The 12,895-nt window shown below is 41.1% G+C and overlaps 1 protein-coding gene across 1 annotated transcript in view; it reads right to left on the bottom strand.

Annotated features, from left to right (window-relative positions):
- PHACTR3 (phosphatase and actin regulator 3) overlaps positions 1-12,895 on the bottom strand; it is a 110,057-nt gene that overhangs the window by 29,776 nt on the left and 67,386 nt on the right. Inside the window, exons 5-7 of the mRNA XM_086474660.1 lie at positions 10,647-10,850; positions 6,505-6,769; positions 5,269-5,516 (exon numbers count right to left, since the gene is read on the bottom strand). Of these exons, the coding sequence (XP_086330786.1) occupies positions 5,269-5,516; positions 6,505-6,769; positions 10,647-10,850 (717 nt within the window). The remainder of the gene's footprint in view (positions 1-5,268; positions 5,517-6,504; positions 6,770-10,646; positions 10,851-12,895) is intronic.

The raw sequence follows: 12,895 nt of genomic DNA, 5'->3' as shown, positions 1-12,895 counted from the left end.
CAAAGCACATTTGGAGCTAGCAAACACTCAGGTATCCCTGAATATGTTCTCATTTTCACCTGGAAGTGGAATTTGGTCATGTCAGGAGATAGCTGCGGAGGAACCGCCCGTGCACATTAAACCCAAAGTCTCCCCAGCAGGGCAGCCGTGCTGCCCACGTGCTGGCCATCTGCCTGGGGCGTTTGCATCCTGGGCGCACTGAAAGCGATATATGCACACGCTGTACAGCGCACGCATATGGCTCTGTCCAGAACTGCTTGGAAGGAAACAAGGGAGCTATACATGTGTAGTAAACACCTTTTTTTTTCTTCCTGAGATGCACCCTAAATGGTTATTCTCCTATTCATTGGTGACAGCTAAGGTGTGAGCATGCAGGACTATTCCTACTCCCTTCAGGCTGCTATAAAACTACTTGCTGTACCATTCTATACCTGATCTTTGAATTGTGGGAGGACAAGGGCTAGAATCACAGTGATTATTTCCTCAGATGAGGTCAGGGCTCATTTTCTGCCGTCCCTCATCTCACTGAAGGCCGGCTGAAACCGATGCTCTGCAGTTAAAAGACTGGACCTTTTTGCAAGAGGTCGGGTTTGGAAGCTGATGTGGAGACATTGGTTTAAGCTAGCTCAGTATATGCCCTAGAGGCTTGTATTTCAGTGAGATGGAACAATGCACTATTTTGCTTGAAACAAAGTAAAACGAAGCTGCTCTTCGGGGCCTTGACTGCTCCCAGCCTGCTCTGCTGCACACTTAGAAAGAGCCTACTACTTTATGAAATTAAAAACACAAATCATATCTGAAAAATCTCAACTTTAACCCAAATCCTGCTGTTGTATTAGAGGAGTGGAGAGCATATAACCCACTCAGGATAAGCTGTGCTCACTTCATCCAGATGTTTGGATTTCTAAAAGGCTTATGCTATAGCCACTCCCATGGTCCATATGCACTGGGCACTGTTTAATCTTTAGGATATTTCACCAAATAAAAATGCAAGAGATCTGGATTAAGCTGATCTGCTAGTCTAAGGAGCTGTTCCCCATGCCTGACCAATTGGGTTAATTCCTGAAAAATCATACCTGCCCAACAAAGTGAAAAGAGGGGGATGATGTTACCCCTTTCATGAAGACATGCCAGGAAACACTGTGTAATTCGTGTTTGCATCTTGACTGGCCCACTGATGGCCAGTTTTGTTATTCCACCTGCTGCAGAAATCCGTATCTGATGTTTCAAAATTAATAAACAAACAAATAAAAGAAAACCAGAAAACAAAGAGGAAATAGAGCCCCAAATTAGTTTTCCCCATGTCCATTTTCAGCACCCTGAGGTAAATTCCTTCCCGATCACTATCTCACTAGAAAGTGAACCTGTAAAACTTTTATTTAAGTATTTTCTTCCTATGGGTTATTTTTTCTGGTCAATAAGGCATGTTAAATGCCGGTCTGCCCCATGACCAAGCTATCTCGGGCAGGATCTTGGCATGTGGCTTGTCTCATGATTAATGGCAGCTCAGCTAGGTCAACAACAAACGCTTTGAAAATTCACACCGTTTTCATGCTTGGTCTGCAGGTTCCTGACTAAAGTTCCTGTTTTAATTCAGTTGAATCATGACATTTAATTTCCTGTATGTTTCCTGTTCTTTCTATCAAGCAAAAGGCAAATCCCAATACTGCACGCTGATGGAAAGACCTTGCTTGCACTACTTACCAGTTGTGGGCTACCTGCTAGTTGTGTTGTTTTCTAACCTCCTGCACATGACTACTGTCTTGCTGTGTGTTTTTAGAGGTTTCAAAGAATGATTTATTGAGGAAGGTGCTTATGGAACGCCAAGGTACAATTTCTCACTTTTTCCAGAGTTATCTGTGACCTGTCCCAATCTCCCCGTAACCATGGGGCTGTTGCACTGATGCGCCGTGCCACATCACAGAGGCAATGGCAAAGCTGATGGCGTAGTAAGGCAGTACTTTAATTGCAAAGCAACTTTGGATTAATGGATAGTTTTACCTCCTGACTTGCAAACTAGCCCATATATTTTAATCTAGAAAGAATTTAGAGCTTTACAGGGAATTATTCTTGTGCTACCCAGTTACTGGTCACTACTGCATCTCTCATTCCTCTCTGAAATGCAAATGGGTGCATTTGAATGAATGCTGGCACAAGCAGTGCCACCCAGTGTCAAGACCAGAAATGCCTTGCTTATGTCCCAGTTTGTGCTGAGTAAATGGGCGGTGGTCGCATCCCCAAAGCTGTTGTCTCCTCCGGGCTGAGATTATACCACCACACACCAGGACTTCTGTGGTTTAAGCTTCTGAGTTGCCCAGCTTGCCCAGTACCCATCCATGGCAGCCTCCTTCGACACCAAACAGCTGAAATTTTGCATGGCCTGGGTTTTCATTGCGCCTCTAAAATGTGCCTGAACTTAAACACCAGCAGAGCAAGCACCAGGCTTGTATAAGAATTTAGGTCTTTTGTAAATGCACATTTCCAACCTGCAAGGACAAGCCAATTGTCCTGATTTTGCTGGGAGAGAATCTTAGGCCAGCCATGGTATGCATGTCCTTAGGCGTTTCAAGCCCGCCGTGCTTAGGCCAGGAGGGGCAAAGGCCAGAGCAGCTGACCCGTGCTGGCCCACAGCTGTGTCCCACACCGTAAAGGTCACACTCATTATAAAAGGGGAAGTTTGCCGAGGAAGGGGTGGCTCTTCTTCATCTTGAGGGTTGCTGTCCCCGGAGAGGCTTATTCATCATTCTGCTCCTGAGGACTGTTCTCCTGTTTATTGTGACTGCTGTACGTTCACTGGGCTGAGTATAATTAATTTGGTATACTTTGGACTGGCATTAGTATTAATGTTAGTTCTGCTGTTTCATTAAATCTGTTTTCATTTCAGCCTGTAGGTTTCCTCTCCATTTCCCAGTTCCCCTTCTTGGCTAGGGAGGGGTCATTGGGTGATAGAGCAACTGCTATAGTTTATCCCCAGATATGGGCTAAATGTAGACAGCAGTCCACAATGATCTTCAGCTATTCTAAATGAAATAATCTCATGCATAAAGCTCAAGTCTGATGATGACTTGGCTAAGTTTTAGGGGTATATGGTATGGGCTTCTCGGTGCAGAGACTGAAGTTTAGGTGTGAAGAGATTCAAATGCTAAAGAGTGCCATAAACTGACTAGGAGTAAGAAGGTTGCATAGCTACAAAGGAGAGAAAATTCTTCCTAAAAATTATTTTTGTTGAAGTTGGAAAGTATTTTGCATTGAAAAGGGGGTTGTATTCATATCTGGGGCCTCCTTATCAAATGATAAACCATCTTTGCTCTCTTTGCCCTTAGTGTACATCTGCAGTTAAATACTAATCTGCATAAAATCACCATACTACCTAATTTCATAACAAACCTTTGAGTTTTCGGCCTTTCAGATAAGGCATTTAACTGGCTGTCTACATACCTACATGTACCCTTCTACTAGTACACCATCACAGGAACTAGGGAAGTAAGTCTGTATGTGGTTCCGGTCCTTGACATTTTAAATTTAGACCGTTAATCTTATTCACTAAAACATTCAAGACTGTATCAACCCCACCTCGTTGTAAGTCCTATAAGCTTTTCCATCTTTATAGTACTTGCATATTATTCAAAAATATATTTAATAATTTTTCTATACTAGCAGAGATCAGTTTTCTAAATTTCTAGCAGTCATGCCCTACCCAGTCATAATACATGACAAATCATGCCCAATACATAAGCTATTGTATGAAGTATGATTTACAGATAAACATAACATTTTCTTAAATCAAACTATATTGTTATAGGGAAAAAGTTTTCTGTTCAGTCTGATTTCTTTTTATTTCACATTGTATAGCAAATATTTCAAATGGCAGATTTCAATATCTTCTATGCTGAGCAGCAGTATTGTTGCAGCTACAATAAAGCCGAAGTACCTCTGAAAGAGATCCGTTTTTCTCACCACCTCAGTCGATCTAATATTGCCCTATAAAACTTGCTATGTTTAAACCATTCTTGAGCCATCACCAATACACCACCACTGTTGTTTGACTGCAGTAAGCAGAAATTTTTCAGAACTCTAACACTTATTGTAGAAAGCCAAGAGCAGCTTCTAGATATCACCGAAATTTGTACAATAACTAATGACTTTCTATCATCGTAATTTCTGTCTTCAGAGGCAGTGAAAAATTATTTGTTAAATATATACAGTATTCATCTTCAACAGTAAACTATTCAGATTTGTTTTTACTGGTAGGGGATAACATATTTTTGCCTGGCTGCCTCTAGCTCTTAGAACGTATACCAAAGGAGACCAGTTCTATAACCAGGAAAAACACATAGTCAGAAAAAAAACAGAGAGAACTTAAAAGGTGATTTTTATTTTTTAAGTTATACTTAAATGCACAGCAATTATGCAAGGATTTCTCTTTTCTTTTGCCTTATCTCAGTAGTCTGTTCTGTTACTAGGTGTCTTAAGACACAGGAGCAGAACTCGTGTGCCCTGTCTGCTGGCTCATACTTTCTAATAGGCATCTTTTAAAATTCATCCTGGATCTGTTATAACAATTATTTCTGATGAATTTTTCTCTGCCTGCCTTTTTTTAATGCATAGATGAAGAAATTGAAGGGTTCATTTTGGACTGAATCTTTGTCTGGCTAACACGGAAAACAATAAAATCTCGAATGAAAAATAAATTTTCTAATGACAGCTGATTATTTTGCCAAAGCCCACTTAAATAATTGCTCAGGATTATATGTGTTCCCCATAGATCTCAAGAAAAGGTAAAATGGATTAAATGGAGAGCAACTCTTTGAAATATTTTCTCTGGATGTTTGTCCTTAGATTCTCTGGTCTTTTCCACTTTTCACTGGACTAAATCCTAAAATGGGATGCTTCTAAAACATCCACAGCATTGGCACCGGGTATATAGAAAGCTTTGCCTACTGACCATGAGATGTGTCTGCAAGTGCTGCTGTTCATAGGTAGTAGTACAAAGGGTACGTAAGTAACTGAAAGGGTAAAGCATATCGATGCATTGACTTATCCACGTAACTCTAAACTTCATCTTAGTACGCAGTACCTACCAAGACAAACATGATCAGAATCGCTATGACTCAAAATTAGCTTTTCACCAGGATTCCTTGAAAAAGTTAATGGGACAATAGAAGAATTTATACTGCTCAATATTTTCTGTTGCATGCTGCCTTGTTTAGAGCATTCCATTAGGCTATGATAGTATATCTTTATAATAAAGTAAGTGACTTTCCTTACCAGAAATAACGGAGTCATTCAAAACTTCCTCATCCTCATAAAAACTAGAGTCTTCCTTGAGCTCTGAGTTCATGATCATGTTTTCTTTGTTCTCATCCGACTCTTTAACCGAGTTCCTTTTATTTTCTGAATCACTGCTGTAACTCAGCGAGTTCTCCTTTTCTTTGTTGCGCTCAATGCTAGATGTTCTGGATGGACGGACATCCACTCTTTTTTTTGGAGAGCCTTTGCTTTCTCTTCCATGGAAGCTGTGGGTAGAATATGCACAACCCAGTTTTTACAAAAGACTGTTTTATTGCCACAGTAGGAACTTATCATTATATGAGAATAATCAGAATGTCTTGTAGCTTGTAAAAGCCAGGGCAGAGAGTTCAACATAGGACAACACGGAATGGCATTCTCAAGACTGTGTTGAGAATGGCTAATGCGGATCTACTTTCCTATGTCTGTCCTAAAAATAAAGCACAGAAGGGTGGTGACTAATGTATTTCTTTGATATATAGCCACATGCTACACTATACTGATATAAAAAAACCCCACACAGCACGTCCTTCTAATCTAAAACATACATGGCATGAAATATTACCATTCTGACATTTTGTGATCATGACAAAGGTTTAACAGGGCCTGGAAATAATATTGTATAAATCTATTCCCCATGACAATAGCTGTTACGGAGTTGAGAAATGTTACCAACTTAACTCCAAAGGTCTATGATGGAAAAGGTTATCTCTGTCCTCCTCTAATATACAGGATGGCTTATAATGAAAACCAGACAAAGTGCCCAATGTATTCCTACACAAGCATTTGTATTAAAAATGGATACCGTATATGCTCATGTATAAGCCAAGAGGCATACACTGAAATAGTAGTATTTCTCATATGTAGAGTACTGATATTTAGAGCAGGATATGTCTTAGCTACTCTGACTTGGCATCTGGCAGGGAGATTTTCTTCTGCAGTAGGTCAAGGATTATCAGTTGATTCTACCTGTTTGTAAACCTACTTCCATGTCACAGTAGCCTCCTTACAAAGGAAGAACATACTCTGAATTACTGCCAAATTAAGCACTTTAACCAGGGATGGATGTTCAAAGTATCGACATCAAGAGGAAGGCAAACTCAAGCTGTAGGAGTAAATAAAATGCTAATAACAGGGTAGGAATATTTACCAAGAGAAACAATTTAATGGAATGACTTTCGTCATGCACCCATATAGCCCAGAGGCTGTAGGTACCTGTCCTGCCGGTGTTTGGTGGCCAGAGCCCTGTGGAGTTCTTCAATGACTCTGCTGGGAGGTAAAGGCAGGTGGACGGCAGCCAGGTGAGGGGAACCAGTTGGCGTTGTTACCTGTCCTCTGACATGGGGATCTGAACTTTTCTGGCCAGAGGGATGGAAGAGGGCAGCTTGTCCTGAGATTTGGGAGGAACCAACAATGACGTAATTCTTCAGGATGGTGGAAGGAGGCGATTTCATGGCTGGGTCATCTATTTCACTTCCTGCTGTCAAAACACAAGACAGTAAGAGTGCAACACTGCTTCTTTTTTGCAGACGGACTCTGCACTGAATTTAATTTGTTGTGTTGAGCAGAGGAAAATGATGCTGTTTTGTCCTTGCTAGGAGGTAGTCAGCTAAGCTGAGTAACTATCTGAATTCGAAAGGCTCAGACTACGCAGATCCAGATCTTTGATCTAGCAAAATAGATGCCTCCTCCATTTCCCTTCTTTCCCACAGTATCAGATTCTCCTTTTTCCCAGCCCACCAATGTGTTCTTGATTGCCAGTGCTGTCCCTCCTACCCACCAATGGCTTGTACTGCGGTGGCTTTCCAATCTAGCACTTTCTCTGCTGGACTCTGGCAAACCGTATTAAAATTTATGCACTGTGGTTCTCAGTCAGGACAAAATGTACCAGTGTCTATTATCTGCTCCTCTGTGATTGCTGCACAGCTTAGACCTCTGTCTTTCACATGCCAGTTGAAGAAATGCCAAAACCATTATAATATGAGGATAATTTTCACATAATAAATTTGCCAAACAAATCCAAATGGAAGATGTGATACTGAGCACTAAGAAGAAAAAAGAAGGATGAGGCAATCTAATCTTTTTTTTACTCCCAGATTCAGGTATTTCTTATGCAAGGTAAGCACTTTGTTGGAAATTAGACTTTGATATATACATTTCTCTAGCACCTGAGTTGAAAACACAGTGGGCATTTCCCTGGTTGTAAATTTGGTAGTTTCACACTCTTAAGATAACTGAACGTCTGGCCTGAAAAATATGCTGATTAGTTTTTCTGTTCTGCTGTTCTCTTCCACTTTCTGTTATACCTCCACCCCAAGCTTCTGGCATATGACATTGTTTTCACCCCGTAGCTGCCTGGATGTGAAAAAGTAACGTGCGTTCCTCATACAAAAGAGTATTTCTTTTCTCTTGTTGCCACCTAGTGTTTTAAAGAGGAATTTAAACTAACACAGCTCGTATAGCTTTTGTACAAACTTGTTTTCACAGATCATTTTTACTTTTTTCACTTTTCACTTACTTTTGAGATAAATCCTTCAGTTCGTAGCAGAGAAAAATTTCTGCTCAGGCCAGGATTACCCTGCAATACCCATGTAAAAAACATGTGGTTCCTATTAAGAGGGTAACTTACTAGAAAATTGGAGAGAACAAAAGAAGGTTTGAATATTAACTTCAGTTATTAATTATTTCCTCTCAGACCCAGCATCCTGCATAATGGTTACCAACTTTACATGCCTTTTCTTAAGTTCTCTGCTGGAAACCTGATACAGCTTCATAAGGGTAGCGCTGTGAACAGAGCTGGGTCTGGAGGTTGGCATGTAGAATTACTGAGGACAGCAGCAAACGCACAAGTAGGAAGAAGAGCTCCTGTAGCCATAACCAAAATAAACGTCAAAAATTTGAGAGTGACAGCACTAGGCCTGATCTCTTTTTCACATTTGTGGGGTGAAGAGGAGACCATCTTTAAATGCAGAGAGTCGCATCCGCAATCCTCTCTTACTCTGAGAAAGACCTAACATTACTTTTTTCAGTTTTGGAAGGCATTTTTCCACATTTATCTCCCTTCAATCCAGAACCCTACCCAATGGCCAAAGCTTCATTCATATCTCAATGCATCTGGGAGACAGTGGTCAAGCTAGTCCAAAAACTAACCTATTTAAAATCTGAAATGTCTGAAAGCACAAGGGCATTTCTGCAAGTGCCTAGGTGCCCAGTGGGCAATGTCTTGGCAATGAGACACCTTCCCACCCTGGAGTTCCTCCTGCACTGATCAGGATGGTTGCTGCAGCCAGGAGACAGCCAAACTCTGCTAAGCAAAGATGGGGTTTTGGTACTCAAGGGGATTTTAATTATGTGCTACTGTGGAAATGCACAGAGGACGTTCACCATCAGTCATTGCTCATCAAATCATGGCCTGAGGAGATGAAAAAACCTGCCTCTTAAGTCACTTTATACCGCTGCACAGAGACAGGGTGTCCATGTTTTCTTAGAGCCAGAATCCCGGGTTCAGCTCAACCATAAAGCAGGAAGGGAGGAGTCATTGCTTTATCTTTATACCTGCTTGTTCCTGGAACAGGTCAAGGGCCAATTTTGTTCTCCTTGCAGCTTGGGCCAACACAGTGTTTCCTTAGATCACACCTTATTTGTCCTAATGACAGCTGTTCAGTGAATAATCTTGCAAAGTGATATCTTGGCACTTTGCCCTGTTCCCCCTCTCTCTGTGATTAACTGATGCTTGGCTTATTCCTCACTTCTCTTCTAACAGCATCTCTAACATTGTTAAGGGGAAAAAAACAAAACAAAACAAAAAACCACAAAAGAGCTTTTCAACCTCTTCATCTTGCTTTTCTTTCATAATTGCGCTTTCCCTCTCCCCATACATTTGTATTCACTTTCACTCATTGACAGTATTTGTTTAAGTCTCACCTACCACTGCCTGCACATCCACACAAAAATAAACAAATGTATATTCACTATTGAAAAAGAGTCTATAGTTATTGGAAAAAGGAGAGTTGTTCTTTGTGGAAAATTTAGTTGAGAATGAAAGACCAAACCACAGAATATCTTAGATGTTACAGGAAATACTCTCGTTAAGGAGCAAAATATCTAGACTCAAAATGCTGTGAAGTGCATGGTGGACCTGTAATCTCGTTACCCTCTGTGGGTCAGGTTTTCCAAATAGCCTACACCTCATACAGAACATGGCCTTCTCATCAGTTGAGCAAAGTCAGAGGCGTGTCCTGGTTGTGCCTGTTCATGTTTCAAGGTGGAAGGGGCAGGCTGGAGCCTGACCCATAGCACAGAATGTTCAAGCAGTCTGAACAAGGAGCATTATGATACCATTTTTAGTCCAGCTCCCACTTCAACTCTTGCAGCTTTTAAGCATGGACAAAATATGGATATTTTCGGGGGGAAACACTTGTAATTTTCCTCAAAAAGACTGAAAACCTATGAACCCCAGTGGTCAGATCACAATGCCCCTCTGATACTTTATTTCCTGGTGACTTTGAAAACCCTGTTCATTGTGCCAGTAGATGAGCGTGGATGCAAATCAGGGCTGAGATAATGGCTGTCATTTAAAAGTCTAAATAACCAACAGATCTGACATTTAGATGTCAGGACTTGATTCCAATTTGCAATAAGGCCCTTTTAACTGCTTTTACCATATGTAGGGGCCCTCAAATTGGAACAAACTAAAATCATATTCACTTTAACATCCTTTCTGCAGTGCCAGAATGTTGGAAAATGTAACAACATTGGCAATACATTAGAAAATCAGGCCCAGAGGAACTGCTCCTGAAACATTCAATGAAGTCTGGCAGGGAGGACTGCTTTGTGAGAGCCAGGTGTATCACTTATGTGTGTTCTGTGTGACTAGACCAGATACCATAGCTCTAGTTTAGACCTACCCTCGAGAGCAAACGCTTCAGATAGAAACCTCTACAGAACCTGTCGACTTGAACTCGATTTTGGCTGCTGTACTATCTAGCGGGAGTCTAGGTAATGAAAATATTTCAATCTTCCTTGTGTTTTATGGCATATCGATATGAGCATCTGATTCAGCAGATGTTTGCAGTTGGTTTGATTTGTTTTACATGTGTTTAGTGCAATAAATAATCCTCTGAGAGATTCAGATAAACATGAGAAGTACAAAGATCAGTGTGGTGTTATTGGGCAACCAGACTGCTCAGTTCATGGAAATCATTAGCATTCTGTTCACTCAATACAACTAGCCTGATTCACGGCAGTTTCCGGCAACAGGCTTAAAAAAGAATGTCAGAAAAAAGTTACATACTGTGCTGTGTCGGCAAACAACACATAAGGGGTGGGAAAGTCTTTACTGACCAGTAATGACTGACCTGTTACGCTCTTCGTGATTTTGGAGATTGCCTTAGGTGGTGGAGCTGGGAGCAATGGCGGGCTGGGAAGCTGTGCTGGGTTTCTTTCTGTCTCTTTCTGGGGGGAATCTGTAGATTCAGATACAAGTAAGGCTTGTGGACTGTCTTCAGATGCTGGCAGGCTGGCATCTTCTAATTCTTCCGTGGGTGCTGAAGGTTTCTTGGCTAGTAAGAAGACGAATAGAATTAATGGAACATGAAGTTAATAATAATGATAGGCCAGGGGATAATGCCAGGAACATTCAGAAAAACAGAACACATGGCATGCAGCTAGAAGGACTTATTTTCCATAGCGAGAATAATTATTGTGTGAAACAGCCAACCAGCCAAGGCAGGTAAAAAATAAAGTGTATAAGGACATTGAAGAAATGTTAGTTTTGATGTTCCTGAGAAAACTGCTGAGCTTCCCTTACTTCCCTAAAGCCTTTTTCCCTTTCCTTTTTTTTTTTTTTTAATAATGAAGACAGCAAGGCAAAGCAACTTTTGAGAACTGCAATGAATTCTCTTACAGTATGCACGTGCAGTGGCAGTTACGAAGTGAATACTCTGCTAGGAACACGCAGCCAAAGGTAATATTACAGGAAAACTGACTTTCCAATTGTTTGTTGTACACATTTATTTTCACAATTTAATTTTTATCTTATTTAATACATGACTTCAACTTGCACACGGCCTGTCCTCGTAGGAAAGGTGTTCCATCCCTCTGATCATTTTTGTGGCCCCCCTCTGGATCTGCTCCAGCACGTCCATGTCTTTCCTGTGCTGAGGACTGCAGAGCTGGACGCAGTACTCCAGGTGGGGTCTTACCAGGGCAGAGCATGAGAGAGGTCCAGACTGCTTAGGCTGGATAAATGGCAAGTTCTACTCCTTTTAGCATTCCGGATCATCTAAACAAAGTACCTTCCCCTCCAAACCGTTCTAGGGCATCTCCTAAAAACTCACAGCAGTGGACACCCACAGCTGCCATGTCACAAACCTTTTCTTGGCTCAGTTTTGTGTCTTGTTTGGAATACAAACTCTCTGTATTAATGAACATTCAGCATCCTCGTGTTCAGAGGGCAAGGGGAGGCACCAGAGCACTTAGGCGGTTGGAAACAATAGCATTGGCAAGATAATAGCATTTAATTTGTCAACAAACAGATTAATGAATATTCCAAGAAGAGGAGGAATGAGGATTTATCATTCAAAAAAGACAGGAAAGTAGAATAAATATGCATTGTTAACAGGAATTCTTGTGAAATTTGGCTTAATAGGAAAGCTGCTGTATGTGATAGTTGCCTGAATTACAGAAGTAAATAATTTTCTTTTACATATACTTCTAGCAAAATGCTTTGTTCCAGGCTAACATCACTCTGTATTTTTGTGCCTACTGCATAGAAGACAAAATGTGGAACAGAGGAAGAGAAAAATGAAGTCACTAATGGGTTACATTACAGAAAGATCAAGAGCTCTAGTAGATGTTAGCAGCTTGATAGGAAAATTAGTGAGATTTGAGTGCATTCCCCTGAGTGGAGTGATATTTTCTTCTGGCAGTAGCTTCACTGAAATCAGCAGATCTCCTTGTGACATGAAGTGCTGTTTGACACGGATGCAGAGGAGCAGCCATAGTGGGATCTCTCCTAAGAGAAGGCGGATCAGAAACACATTCAGCCTCAGTCAAACAGATTTTTTTGTTTCTGAGCTCCATCCTCTCTGAGAGTGGTGTTGTGAAAACAAACTGGCGTTGTGCACTGTTGTCTAAATGTAAACTTTACATTCCCTGCAAAGAATGATTTGCTTCTGTTTTTTTCTGTGGCTCTTTCTGGTAACAACAGCACATGTTTGACTCGGTCTGAAGGCAGACCTGAGTCTTGAGTACACAAACGTATTAGCAGATTTCATAATGCAGAGTGAATATTATCCTGCTGAAAATATTCCAAGTGCTCAGCACTAGACTCCTTGCCAGAGTAGCTAATTATTCATAGAGTGCCACTTGTCAAAATGCCATCTCACTACTAGGTAGAAATCCTCCCCCTGGGACTGCCCCCAAGCCCATTGGCTATGTTAGGTGGGAAAACTGCCTTCTTTCTCCCTAGGCTGTTCTTTTTCTGTTTATCAACTAAACGTGTCTACAAATATTTCTTTTTGTTTCCTTCTCTTGCCCTCCTTGGCCTTCATCCCACATCCTCAGGATGAAAAATAACATATTGGGTATAAAGCAAATAAGTTAA

This window comes from Leptosomus discolor, chromosome 17 (genome assembly GCF_034619465.1).
Source record: "Leptosomus discolor isolate bLepDis1 chromosome 17, bLepDis1.hap2, whole genome shotgun sequence".
NCBI lineage: Eukaryota > Metazoa > Chordata > Aves > Leptosomiformes > Leptosomidae > Leptosomus > Leptosomus discolor.
The sequence above is the reverse complement of the archived record's forward strand: the minus strand, read 5'-3'. Positions and strand labels throughout refer to the sequence as shown.